Raw genomic sequence first — 13129 nt, 5'->3', positions numbered from 1 at the left:
TCTACAGTTCAGAACATTTTAAAATAATGAAAAAATACCGAATTTAAGGTGTTTCCAAACCATGCAACATGGTGAGCATGCAGTGTTTAAAAGTGTGGAACAAACGTAATGTTTAAACGTATTTATATGCTGGTATTTACAGTTAAACTGAAGTGCATTCCTTGTTTTCTGAATATTTTTTATTAACTAAAAACAACAAATAAATGTTATTTACCTGGATGCTGGAGTCGGACACCTCCGTGTGCAGCTGAGCGGAGGAGTGAGCGCTGAACGTGAACACCTCCTCATCAGAGTATTTTTTGGTAAATCGAGCAGGAGCAGCTGAAAGAGTGAATAATGCTTTTTTTATATGCATTTATGTACAGGAATCAGAATGCAGAATGATAAGCATTGAAAAATATTGACTGCATTTAAAATATTTATAATATTTATTTTAATATTACTCTCAGTAATATTAAGTGACAATTCAACAAGTTTAATAACATTATAATAACATTGAATTAAACAAAATAATAAATAAATACATAAAATAATGTTTTTAATAAATGATACATGTGTGACTACCAGTTGTGAAAACTCTCTCTCTCAATCGCTCACCTCTTTGATAATAAGTGATGCTAATTGCTATCTTACTCCCCACTAACAGTCTGTCTTTACACCTTGCACCTGTACCAATAAAATAGCGTTGGAGTTTAGGGATGTATATATCTACACTGATGGGCGTTGTGGTCTGGAAATGAGGTGTGTTCAGTAAAATTTCGCATTGAAAAAAAACACAGGAGCTCCACTGACTGATTAAAACCCTGACAACAGTCGACAGTCAGACGCTCATTGCTATCTTATTAAATTTCTCTGCCATTAAAAAAGCAATCCTCCAAAGTCAAAGTGCACCTGGCTCTTAAAGGGAATGGCTCTTTAAGCAAGTTGCATGCTTATTGGTTTTCACGTTACGCCCATAATTAAATACACCCAAGATTAATTAAGAGCTGTGCAAGGTGTACTTTTCCCGTCGTTATGATAACAAAGACACACAACACACTGACACACCCTAAATTATAGTGCATTATAGTGCATGGTGCACAATTGATGGTTCGCATATACAGTTCAGGTAAAAATGAATTTTCATGCATGCAATTTGGCAGAAAATAATGAGAAAAATATATAACACATGTACTTACGCTTCACACTGAGAGTGCACACACTCTCGGATCCTCCACCCACGAATTTGATCTGGGATCTGTCCAGGACTGTGGTGACCTCCCGGATCACGAGTGTGTGGACGGTCTTGGTGCGAGTGATGAGATATTCGGCTCCACTGTGGATTATTTGGCCGTTCAGGGTCCAAACCCCGGAGCACACCGCCGAGAGCTCCACGCTGAAGGAGGCTTCCTCACCAGAGAAAGTGCTGCTGTTCATCAGCCCACTCTTCAGCGATGCTGTCGGCTCTAAAAGTAAACAGAAAAAACACAGAGCACAAGTTTTTAGCAATGCTCTACATTATAGCAAACACTTAAGGAAAAATTATGTAAAAATCTATAAAAATCTACATGACTTTTCCACTTTTCCACTTAAACAAAAAGTATGTCAAGTGTAGAGTTTCTAAATGTCTGTGGAAACTTCATTTTTTAGGACCTAAATAACATTTGTGTGTACATGAGTGGCATAAAGTTATAAAGTTATCCAAAAGCAGTGTGTAAGACTGGTGGAGGAGAACATGCATGATGCATGACGCATGAAAAGTAGAGCTAAATTATGAATAATTCTAATGGTTAGTAATATAAAATTTCGCTTACCCAGGTAAAACGTTCCAGGAACCTCTAGAAAAGCACTCTGACCGAAATCGTTGACGGCTGAAATGCGGAACTGGTAGCTGCCCTCCTCAGTGATGGTGCTGATGGTGTATTCGGTGCTCGTCACCACGTCCACGCCGTTCACTTTAACCCACGTCTGAGCCCCCACCTTCCTCCTCTCCACGTAATAGCCGTTGATGGGCACCGGACGCTCGCTCTCCGGCCGGGACCAGCGCAGAGTAATGGAGGAGTCAGTCTTGTTACGCACCACTGGGTTGACTGGGGGATCTGGGGGATGTTTCCTTGGTGCTAAAAGAGATTAAAATAATGATTTCAGGGACGAGGCTTGACTTACAGATTAGAAAAAATGTGGGTTCCTGCTTAAAGCTAATTCAGTTTGATAATAGGCTGATAATACTTACTTCTAAATGGCCGAATGTCTAACACTTAGCAGGTAAAGCTAATGCGGCTCCAGCAGTGCTAGCCAGGGTTAGCAGCAGGCTACAGGCAGATAATTCTAATACTGCTGGAGAACTAAACTGAAACTTCTGTATAACGCTGTACTTCAGCAGAGTGGCTTTTTGGATTATAAGGTGCACTGACCATTTTTGGGAAAATTAAAGTATTTTAAGTGCACCTACAATAATTCTAATTCATTTTGGATAATTATAACATTACTATTTAACATTGCTGGTGTTTTTTTATCTGGTAAGTGCTGGTGGCATGTCTAGATTATGTGTGTACAGTACATGAAGAAATAATACAAAAGGTTTCCAGTCAGAGTGCCATTACTATACAATACTGGCACTTCTCTCAGAACATCTCTCAGCCAATTAACTTGCAAGGTCAGAACTAACTGTGGTATAAATAAAAAAAATATAAGTTTTTTGGTAGCATTTATTTTCAATAATAATGTTAAAGAGACAAATAATATCACAAATAATAACAATATAATGTCATGTTATTAAACTACATTCCTAAAAACTACACAAAAAAATCAATATCAATTATCTCACCAGTAACAGAGAACAGGGTGGAGGTCTTGCAGTCTCGGGCGATGAAGGCCACCTCGCCCGAGTCCTCTGCGGTGCACTCCCGGATAGTGAGGCTGTACTGCTTGAGTGTGCGAGTTATAGTGATCCTGGAGTCCTCCTTCAGCTTCTCTCCATTCCTGGTCCAGTAAGCATCATCCACAGGATGTTCCAGCTCCACACAGAAGATCACTGTATCACTCACCGGCACCACCGTCCTCCTCGGCAGCTTCTTGGTGATGTTGCCTGAAAATTAACATAAAACACTGAGAACTGCTGTGTGTGTATATATATATATTTTTTTTTTTTCCAGCAATGTTGGGATGCAATAAATGTACATAAAACAGAATGCAATACTAAGCTAATCTCATAGGCTACGTTCACATTCAAATGTAAGTCCTGAAACACTGTCTCACATGCTGCACATTGATACCTGTATAAACGCCTCCTTCTTCACCAACAACAAAAACCCTCATATTAGAGAGAGGAGAGACTCGTAGCTTTATAAAGGGAAATGGATGAGTTAGCAGCTCATATGTGGAGCATGTTTTGCTGGAGTGGAGAGTAAACAGCTGCTCTGAAGTTCATGCTCAGGTCCAGGAGGTGAAAAAAGGACAGGCGGTGCTGCTATAGCTGCACAGCTGCACCAAGAGATGCAGTGTGGGTACGAGAGAGAAGCACATAGCGCTATTGCTAATGCTAATGTGTAAAAGCAAAAAGATGCATGAATTCTGCATGATTTGACCGTTCACATTCACGTCACGTGTCCTTGGATTGGATACGTATCCGATTTAGGACCACAACCGATTTAGTGACTCAGATCTGGTTTGAAAAAATTGTATTTGGCACGTTCACACAACCATGAAAAAATCAGATCTGAATCACTTCAGCCTGATAACGTCAACGTTTTTAGGCTTAGATCCATATTTTATTCACCGTAGACCAAAAAACACATATTTTTAGACTTTTTATCACTTCATGATCTGAAATCTGAATGAATCTTGATGTTCTAATTAAAGATTATAAATAAGACATTTTTTTAAACCATTTCAGAATACAGGTCAAACAAACAGCCTTACTAATTTGCTTAATATGCCTTATAATCCAGTGATCCTTATTTATAAAAACAGATTAAAAAATGGACGTTCTAGTGCGCCTTAAAATCCGGTGTGCCATTAAATAAAGGTTTACTGTATGAGTTGTATTGGGGTTGTATTCCAACAGATCATATATCATATATATCAGTTTACTGATGTACTGCTACAGCTTTTATAACAGTGATAAAAACAGTCCTGGAACAACCTGTCACCGGCCAAATGTCTCAATCAAAAAGGATTAAGAAGGAAAAGCTAAATGTCAGGACAGACAGAAGATGCTCCGTACCGAGAACAGTGAGCTCCGCTACAGTGCGGCTCCCCTCCTTCATTTCACAGATGTAGACGGCGTCGTCGTTGGTGGTGACGTTGTGAATGGTGAGGCGGCGGAGCGTGCCCTGCTCGTCCATGCGATACTTTGCATTCTGTTCCAGGCGAGTCTCCTCCATGAACCAGTTGGCCTGTGTGGTTGGCCCCGGCACCTCGCACTGCAACATGGCCGTCTCCTTCTCCTTCACCTCCACGTCCTCCAGCTTCCTCTTAAACGGCACCTTCGGCTCTGCAAAAACAAATAAACACAGCATTAATGTACTGGGAAACAGTATGCATGTTCAGTGTTCGTAGATTAGGAACTCTAAATATATAACTCATGCTTTTAGGACATAAAGATGCACCAACAGTCCACAGTTAGCATAGTATGCACTGTTTATACTTGTGTCCTTTTATTAATTCTGAATTCAAACCAGTCATGCATGTTATTATAAGAGCAACCTTTCATAAAAAGACCTCAGAGTTTGCATTGTAAGTAGCCTGTGATACAGGCCAGACAATACTTACAGCCTATCATCTAAGAGAGCCAGTTAGCTGGCACTAGATAAACATATATTTACCTTGCTAATATAGCAAATAGTTTATAGATATTTATCAGAGTAACAGCAGAGAGAATTCTGGTGCAAACACGCTGGACTGATATATTTGAAGGTAAGAAAATCTACATAGAATCCATGTAAACCTTTGCTGTACAGTTAGCTAATTGTTTTGCTAATGTTGATTACACTAATTAAGGCAAGCAGAAAAAAAGTTTAATACTGAAATCTAGATTATAAAACTTTAAAACCAGACAATTTGGCCCAGAACAGAACAGGAGGATTGATTACAATAACCTGTAGGCCAAATCTCATATATATACTCACTGTAATAGTGAAACAATACTCTATACTCTGAGTTTTTAATATAATTGGAAAAAGGAAGCAGCCGTGTACACTGCTTTACGTTAATGGTGATTTATTTGAAACAGTGGTGATAAACGGCATGTGAATCACTCAGACTTTATTCACATTAAGAATAATCTGAAATGTTGTGTACTGTTGCTGTGTCCTCACACAGACGTATCAGTGCCTGGACACACTGTCTGACATTTACTGGAGGACTGAGTTTCTTTCTCTGACCTTTACTCAACATGCTTACTGTGTCATACACCAGCTTAACAAACTGAAACTGCTCATACAGCAGCAGCAGCAGCACAGCGGCTAGTAAACAAACACACACCTCTTTACTACCTTCATAATAACAACCCTTAATAACACTGTTCACAGTAAATACAGATGTGCTCATACACTGATCCAGTTAAACAAGAGTCAGTCAGTCACGTATTTAACAGTCTGACTAAAAGCAGCAGCTCAAAAACTCTGAAACTGTGCTGTAAAATGTTCTTATGCAGCATCTCGCTATGCTAAACAACCGCTAACTGCTCAACACCTGCAGAAAATAGACGCAACCTGACACTGAGCTAAAGTCTGATACCAGCCTGCCATCATACTGAGACTCAGATACTGTAAGAAAGTTCTTAAAGCGAGATGGACTGAGAGAGTTTCACAGTGGGCAGGGTTGCCAGGTCCAACAAAAATATTCAGCCCAAAATCAGTCAAAAATCACGTTTGAAGCAAATGGCAAAACAACTATGAGTGTACGACTTGAGTATTTTGTTTATAAGGGATTTAACATCAATATTGCTATTTATCTTAAAGTCATTTATTATATTGTAACATTAGTGTTTCATTAGTTCTTTTATAGCTAACTGTTCTTTCAAACAAGCCCAATTAGGCGGGAAAACCGCAAACCTGGCAACTCTGAAAAGTGGTTGCTAAGATGCTGAGAGGTGGCTGCTATGGGATTGCTTTGGATTTCTAAATTAAATCACTTAAAATAGAAGAAATATTTAGCACAGAAAACTTTTATCATAAGAAATGTATTGTAACGTGCATTATAATTTTGCATAATTTTACGTTTTGAAAGTATAAATTGAACATAAATTAAAGCAAATGTTATGTTCTTGTTGTTTCAGACTGACGGATGAAATCTAGAAAAAAATATTAACGCTAAGTGTGATTTATTTTGTTGTAAATTAGATATAGTATAATTTGTTACTGAAGTGCATTATTTTTAAATGCAATCTATACTGAAAATTAAATTTCAAGCTTAATTCAGGCCCAATAGTGTATTTAAAAGTGCTTTACAAATGCAATTTTTTTAACAAACTTATAAACTACATTTTAGGTGTGCAAATGTAAATGTTTTGCATCTTGTCTTATAATATGTTTTATATTATATATTATATATCCAGGACAGGATTTGAGTTTTTTTGGGACAGTTTTTTTTACTAAAAGAAAGAATTGATTGGTTCACTCTGTGCAACATTTAAGTCTTGAAACCGAGTTGAAGTTACTTAAATTTACAAAAAAATACATTTACTTAAAAAAGCAAATGCAGAAAGTTGCGAAACTCTTTAAAAGTAAATTTTGCCCATCATTTTTTTCAGTGCATGCTACCAGCTACCAGATTGAGTATTTTTATTTTTCCTACATTCTCTGTAATATTAATGGTGTTGCTCTTTAAAACGATTAAATTAAATTTTCCCGCATTGGCTCACCTTTAACGATGACCAGCACGGCGCTGTAGGTCTGCCCCGCCATGTTGGAGGCGTTGCAGGTGTACAGGCCGTTGTCGCTCTGTTTGCAGTACAGGATTTTGAGGATGAAGTTCTCGGCTTGGTCTTCATACATGATGTGTCTGCGTCCCTCGCTGATGTTCCCCCGGTCCTTCCTCCAGATGATCTGAGGTTTGGGGTGGCCGGTGACGAAGCAGCTGAGCTTGGCGTGCTTGCCCTCCGTCACCATGCAGGTTCTCGTGAAGACGCCCTTCAGGAGCTTATGGGTTAAAGACGAGACCTGCTGCTCCTGGTCGGTGGTGAGCCGCAGGTTGACGTGATCCTCTACGATGTGCGATGAGGACGAGGAGGACAGGGCGGCGCTGTCGGACATGCGGTAAAGGGAGATGTCCTTGCACATCTCCTCTTTGCGCTTCTGCAGGTGAGACAGGAGGGACGTGCTCTTGTCAGAGCTCAGTAGCCGCGTGTCCTGAAGGTCCACCACCAGAACCGCGGCAGCCTGAGCGCGACCGATTGGGTTCTGAGCTCGGCAGGTGTAGGTGCCGCTATCCATACTCCTGATGCTCTGAATCTGCAGAGAACTGGACTCGCTGTCGGACGTGATCTTGATGCGATTGGTCTCACCCAGGTAACGCCCGTCCTTCTCCCACTCAAAGTTGGCAGTGGGGCGAGCAGCGACACGGCACAAGAAGGTAACGTCACCCCCTAAACCCACGCGGGAGGAGACGGGCTTCACGGTGAACGCCGGAGCGCGATCCACCACCGGTTCTGGAAGGCCGACCTTCAGGGTCACCGCTGCATAAGCCTCCCCCACGGTGTTCTTGGCGCGGCACATGTACTGCCCGCTGTCGTCCAGCGTCAGGTCGTAGATCGTGAGCCGATACACGTCCCCGTCCTCCGCGGTTTTGAAGCGACCTCCCGTGCAAATATGCAGTTTACCCTTCTCCCACGTGACAGCAGGGACAGGGGTACCGACCACAGTGCAGCTGAGGGTCGCATCCCGACCCACGCTGAGCGAAAACGCTTTGGGTCGCGTCAGGAACCGAGGAGCCCCTCCAAAAAGATCTTGGTCCATCTCCGGCTCCTGCAGAAATACAAAACACACGGGCAAAATCAGTAACTTATAGTGGGAAAATAATTTAGATTAAGAGCTAAATAAATTCAAATACAAAGATAACACCCCAACTATTTGTTGGTGAAGACATTTTCTTACAAATCCTGCTAACTAAATTATTTATTAATAATAAGTTGGGCATGGTAGGCGTGGTATTCATCAGAGATGTAAAAATGAGTCTGAGAGCTAAGTTAAGATTGTGATTTAAGGATTACAGCAGCTCTGAGTGAAGCTGCCTTCCTCAATCACTAATCTCAATCACAGGAAGCTGCAGTTCTTCATATATCTGTAGAATGTGTAAGACTAACCCATCTTGTGGAGAAAAGACAATAAAGATCGGATACCCCTCTAGAGAGTGCAGCTCACAGCTCAGTCTTAGTAGGTCTACCTAGGCAGTTATATCCACTCATGCACATAAAACACCAGCGTTTATCCTTATTTGTCTGCTGGTGTTGAACATTTTGAGAACTCCCAGTCTGCATAGCAATATTTTATTCAGTGGATGATCATCTCTATAATACGTTCCTGGCCCAGTACAGTAAGTAGCTATTAGCACAGCAACACAGCAGAGCTAACAAACACTAGTAACCACCACACAAAACATGCATTTTACCACCACTAACAGTACAGCAGCAGCAGTAAGCTTGAAACAGAAAGCTCAAGAGGTTGGATTTGGTCTTACATGATTCTCTGAATAAAAAGGTGCCTGATAGGCTCTTGATTTGGATCATATTTTAAACATTGACATCAAGTATGAAGGAGCTGGTCCATTTTTGGCTTTGTGGGCTGGTGCCAGGGTTTTAATCTGACGTGGGCGGCTACAGGAAGCCGGTGAAGAACATGCAGGCTAAAGTTAGGAACACTGATACGCTGCATTCTGGATCCACCAAGCTACATGACCTATTGACACAGAGCTGTTCAAGATATAAATTATAAAACATTGTGGATGGATTGGGGGAAAAAGATTGTATGTGGGATTTGATAAGTGAAGAAAGGTTAAAAAAGTGACATTGAGATGAGGGAAGCAGAGGAGAGGGTGGAGAAATTATCAGATTATCAGATCTTTCTGACATTATATGTGAAACGGTCTTCAGTCAATCAATCAATCAATCAATCAATTAATCCACCTTTATTTTCACTGTACTGAGAGTAACCCTAATTTTTTAAACATAGTCAAGCATTTATAACTTAAAGGGACTGTAAAAAAGAATTAATTAAAATTTAAATCAACTATTTCATCAGGATAAGCTAAACTAAAGAACTTTAAAACAATAAAAATAAGAATTAACAAACAAACAGTATAAGAATAAATAACACATTTTAGAATTACCTTTTTTAGCCTCTAATAATACGTTTTTTTAGAGATGGCAAACTTTTATTACCTTTTTTAAGACTCTCGCTGAGTTAACAGCTGAGGGGGTTAATCATTTGTTAATTATTATAGATATTTTTATTATTTCATTTTTTTTTACGTGTTATTTTTACTTCTAGATTGTCACATTCTTTTATCCTTTATTTTGTGTTTTGCCATCTTATTGTATATTACATGTATATTACGCTTTTTCCTTGATGTTAAGTCATCAATAAAAATCATTTGGGTAAAAAAATCATTATTCAGAATAAAAGTACTGGTGGGCATGATAAATAATTAGAAAAATAAAAGATAGCAAACACAAGTAAAGAAATAGAGGACTAAAAAATGGAGTAGCTACAAATAACATCAAGATTTTTAAGAAAGTACATTTTAAAAAATAAAATAAAAAGCTAAAAGGCCAAAAATAAAACAGGGAATGGAATGAATTATGGATTAAATGAATAAAATGAATAAAAAGGCCAAAAGGTAAAAATAAAAATAAGATGACAAAATAAATAAAATTAAAATAAATAAAATAAAATAAAACGTAAAAAAAAGTAAAAGAAAAACTCAATTAAAACAGTTACAGGCTAAAGTCTGAAGATGGTTAGAAAATAAAAGTTAGAAAATAAAAGTTAAAATAAGATCTCAACATAGAAACTACTCAGTGGAATATTTAGTTCATCAGTGAATATGCCCAATGAACAAAGAGGATTACAGGGAATAATGATGAGGGTAAAAAAAAGAAACGTAAAGAAGTGAAAACCAGGGTTGAGTGAAGCACCATTTACAAAAATCATCCCTCAATCAATCACACCGAGTGTGAGACAGCAGCAAAAGCAGTGGACAACTCAGCTGAGTTACAGAGCGATGTGGAGTGATCCATGACTCTGTTGGAGCCAGGAAGTTGATTGGTGTCTTGGCTGTGTCAACACCCAGGTATACACATGCACACAAACATATGTAAATATATGTATATATATGCTTTAAGAAATAAAGGCCAGTCAATCCTAAAAGCAGAATTTCAAGAACTTTGAAAGTATCCTCAAGTGCTGCCACCAAAAAAGACCATCAAAACATCATACAGATGAAATTGGCACTCATCAGGACCACCCAAGGAAAGGAAGAGCGAGAGTTGCCTCGGTTTAACCGGATAAGTTTATCAGAGTTTCCAGCCTTAGAAACCACAAGTTAACAAACAGCTCCCCAGATAAGAGCACCTAAATACTTCACAGAGTATTTTGGTTTGTTTAACACTGTTTTTAAGTTACTACATGATTCATTATGTGTTCCTTCATAATCTGATAGATCACTTCATATATACAGCTCTGGAAAAAATAAAGAAATCACTCCAGTTTCTGAATCAGTTTCTCTGATTTTGCTATTTATAGGTTTATGTTTGAGTAAAATGAACATTGTTGTTTTATTCTATAAACTACAGACAACATTTCTCCCAAATTCCAAATAAAAATATTCTCATTTAGAGCATTTATTTACAGAAAATGAGAAATGACTGAAATAACAAAAATGGTGCAGAGCTTTCAGACCTCAAATAATGCAAAGAAAACAAGTTCATATTCATAAAGTTTTAAGAGTTCATCTTGGCATCATGTTCTCCTCCGCCAGTCTTACACACTGCTTTTGGATAACTTTATGCTGCTTTACTCCTGGTGTAAAAATTCAAGCAGTTCAGTTTGGTGGTTTGATGGTTTGTGATCATCCATCTTCCTCTTGAATATATTCCAGAGGTTTTTAATTTGGTAAAATCAAAGAAACTCATCATTTTTAAGTGATCTCTTATTTTTATTTCCTGAGCACAGATCAACATGCTTGCAGGAGAGTGCTAACTGCCTGTTCTGTTACATCAACTGACCGACACCTACCCTGACCAGCCTCACACTATGTGAGGGGGAGAGTGAGAGACACCGGACCCGACTAGAAAGAGAGGGAGCTGGATCTGAGATCACCCAGGAGCCCCACATCTCATTATTTCTGTTCTCAACCACTGAGTTGCTCTGAGTTCTCAGTCGACCGTTTCAGTCAGTCGCTTTTTTGCTGTAAAAATTCTCAAATTTCATCACAAAAATGCATTCAGACAGTTAAAACCACATATACATGCTAGCTATGTCAGGATAAATATCATTTAAATATCATTATTCATTTATATCTTATATTTTAGATTCAAAGATATCATCCTGTATGTATCAAGCCCTCATACAGCATAATTTGAGCAAAATACTGTATTATTTGGAATGAACACAAACATATACTGAAACTGATACTCTAGTCTTTTAGTTTTTTAAAGAACAGTATTTAACATTATTTAATTGAATATATTTCATTCGTTGTATTATAACAAACAAATAAATAAGCAAACAATAAATAAGAGAATAAGCAAACTCCTAAATAACATGCCCAACCTACAGAACAGACTCATCACAGTAAAATAATAATAACTAACGTAACAGTTACTCTATAATATATTTTACTTAAAATACCCAGTAACTATAATTACATACTTTAATTAAGGCCGAAAAGGTAAGCATCTCTTGTGAAAAGGAAGCAAAAATAAGAGCATTAATTGTGTTCAAATTAGGTAAAGAATACAAAAAGTGCATTTTCTATTTACTATACTTTACTCTACTATATACTACTATACTATACTTTTATTTAAAGCAATATGCTATATGCTAGCATACAAAATATATATGTAGTAGCATTAAATGCTGCTTAAAGCACATTTTAGTGTGTTTAGTGTTTTTTCCGGTAGCATTAATATGTAAACAATATGTGCATTAAAACGCAAAGTAGTACATTTACAATATACTTCAAGTGTATTAAAAATGATGTTTAAAAACACTATCTGCAGAAATAATATGAAAAAGCACTAAAAAGCACAACCTAATGTCTAACCTTTTTTTTTTGTTGTTGTGTTTAAATATCGCTTAATAACAATTAAAATAAACTTAAATTGCCATAAGTTGCTTAAAAATAGTACATTTAGTATGTATTTTACCCTCTATGGAACAGTGCAGCCCTCAGGCAACAAACCTATTTTTTGGTTATTACATCATACTGTACTTTATTTTAATTATTTCATTTTTATTTTATTTTATTTTTAATATAATGTTACAAGACATATCTACGTCTTGCGAGGAACATGTAAAGAAGTATATTTGGCAGTCTATATTCTTACTATATTCTTGTTGTAAACTATTTGGGAAACAGCAGGTCATTGTTGCCCTTTCTACGTATTTGTTATAACTGATTATTAATGATTTTTAAGGCATTTACAACCTAATTAGTAACCATTAATAAACTAATTGTAAACCATTTATAAACCCTTTATAAAGGTAGTCTTATTTTAAAGTGGTACCTGTTTTGTTCGTTTTTTTAAATATACTTAAATGCACTTTTCTTTCACAATAGTGAAAAACAGATGAGTGTAGTGATTTATAGCAATGCGCTCCATAATAATCACAATAATATTGGCTGCTGATTTGAGTGTTGGATTGATGTGTGCGCTTGATTTGACATTTGCCATCTTTGCCACCTCACTCCCCCAGAGTAGCCGGTCTGAAAATAGCCTCAGCTGTTGGGTCACGTCTCCATGTTTCTGTCTATTGCCATTTGTAGAAGGGGCAGCAATCAGCTGCCTGCTAGGACATTCACTCACACAATAGGCCAAAGGGCCTTCTGGACTTTTTCTAACACATTTCTTATCTCATTTTTAAATTTAAGAGTGTTTTAGAGTGCTTAAGAGTGTGCCAAACTAGCTCACAATCATTCCAACTACTTA

General features: G+C 37.8%; 1 protein-coding gene across 50 annotated transcripts in view; it reads right to left on the bottom strand.

The window, feature by feature from the left end:
* The window catches only part of obscnb (obscurin, cytoskeletal calmodulin and titin-interacting RhoGEF b), an 86294-nt gene that overhangs the window by 72617 nt on the left and 548 nt on the right, over positions 1 to 13129 (bottom strand). For all 50 annotated transcript variants that reach the window (XM_049480823.1, XM_049480814.1, XM_049480812.1 and 47 more), the window contains exons 2-7: positions 6845 to 7946; positions 4205 to 4474; positions 2807 to 3067; positions 1794 to 2099; positions 1179 to 1445; positions 215 to 321 (exon numbers count right to left, since the gene is read on the bottom strand). In XM_049480823.1, coding sequence (XP_049336780.1) covers positions 215 to 321; positions 1179 to 1445; positions 1794 to 2099; positions 2807 to 3067; positions 4205 to 4474; positions 6845 to 7937 — 2304 coding nt within the window. In that variant the 5' untranslated portion in view covers positions 7938 to 7946. The remainder of the gene's footprint in view (positions 1 to 214; positions 322 to 1178; positions 1446 to 1793; positions 2100 to 2806; positions 3068 to 4204; positions 4475 to 6844; positions 7947 to 13129) is intronic.

Source organism: Astyanax mexicanus, chromosome 6 (genome assembly GCF_023375975.1).
Source record: "Astyanax mexicanus isolate ESR-SI-001 chromosome 6, AstMex3_surface, whole genome shotgun sequence".
In the NCBI taxonomy this organism is placed as follows: Eukaryota; Metazoa; Chordata; class Actinopteri; order Characiformes; family Acestrorhamphidae; genus Astyanax; species Astyanax mexicanus.
This window is presented reverse-complemented; position numbering and strand designations above follow the sequence as displayed.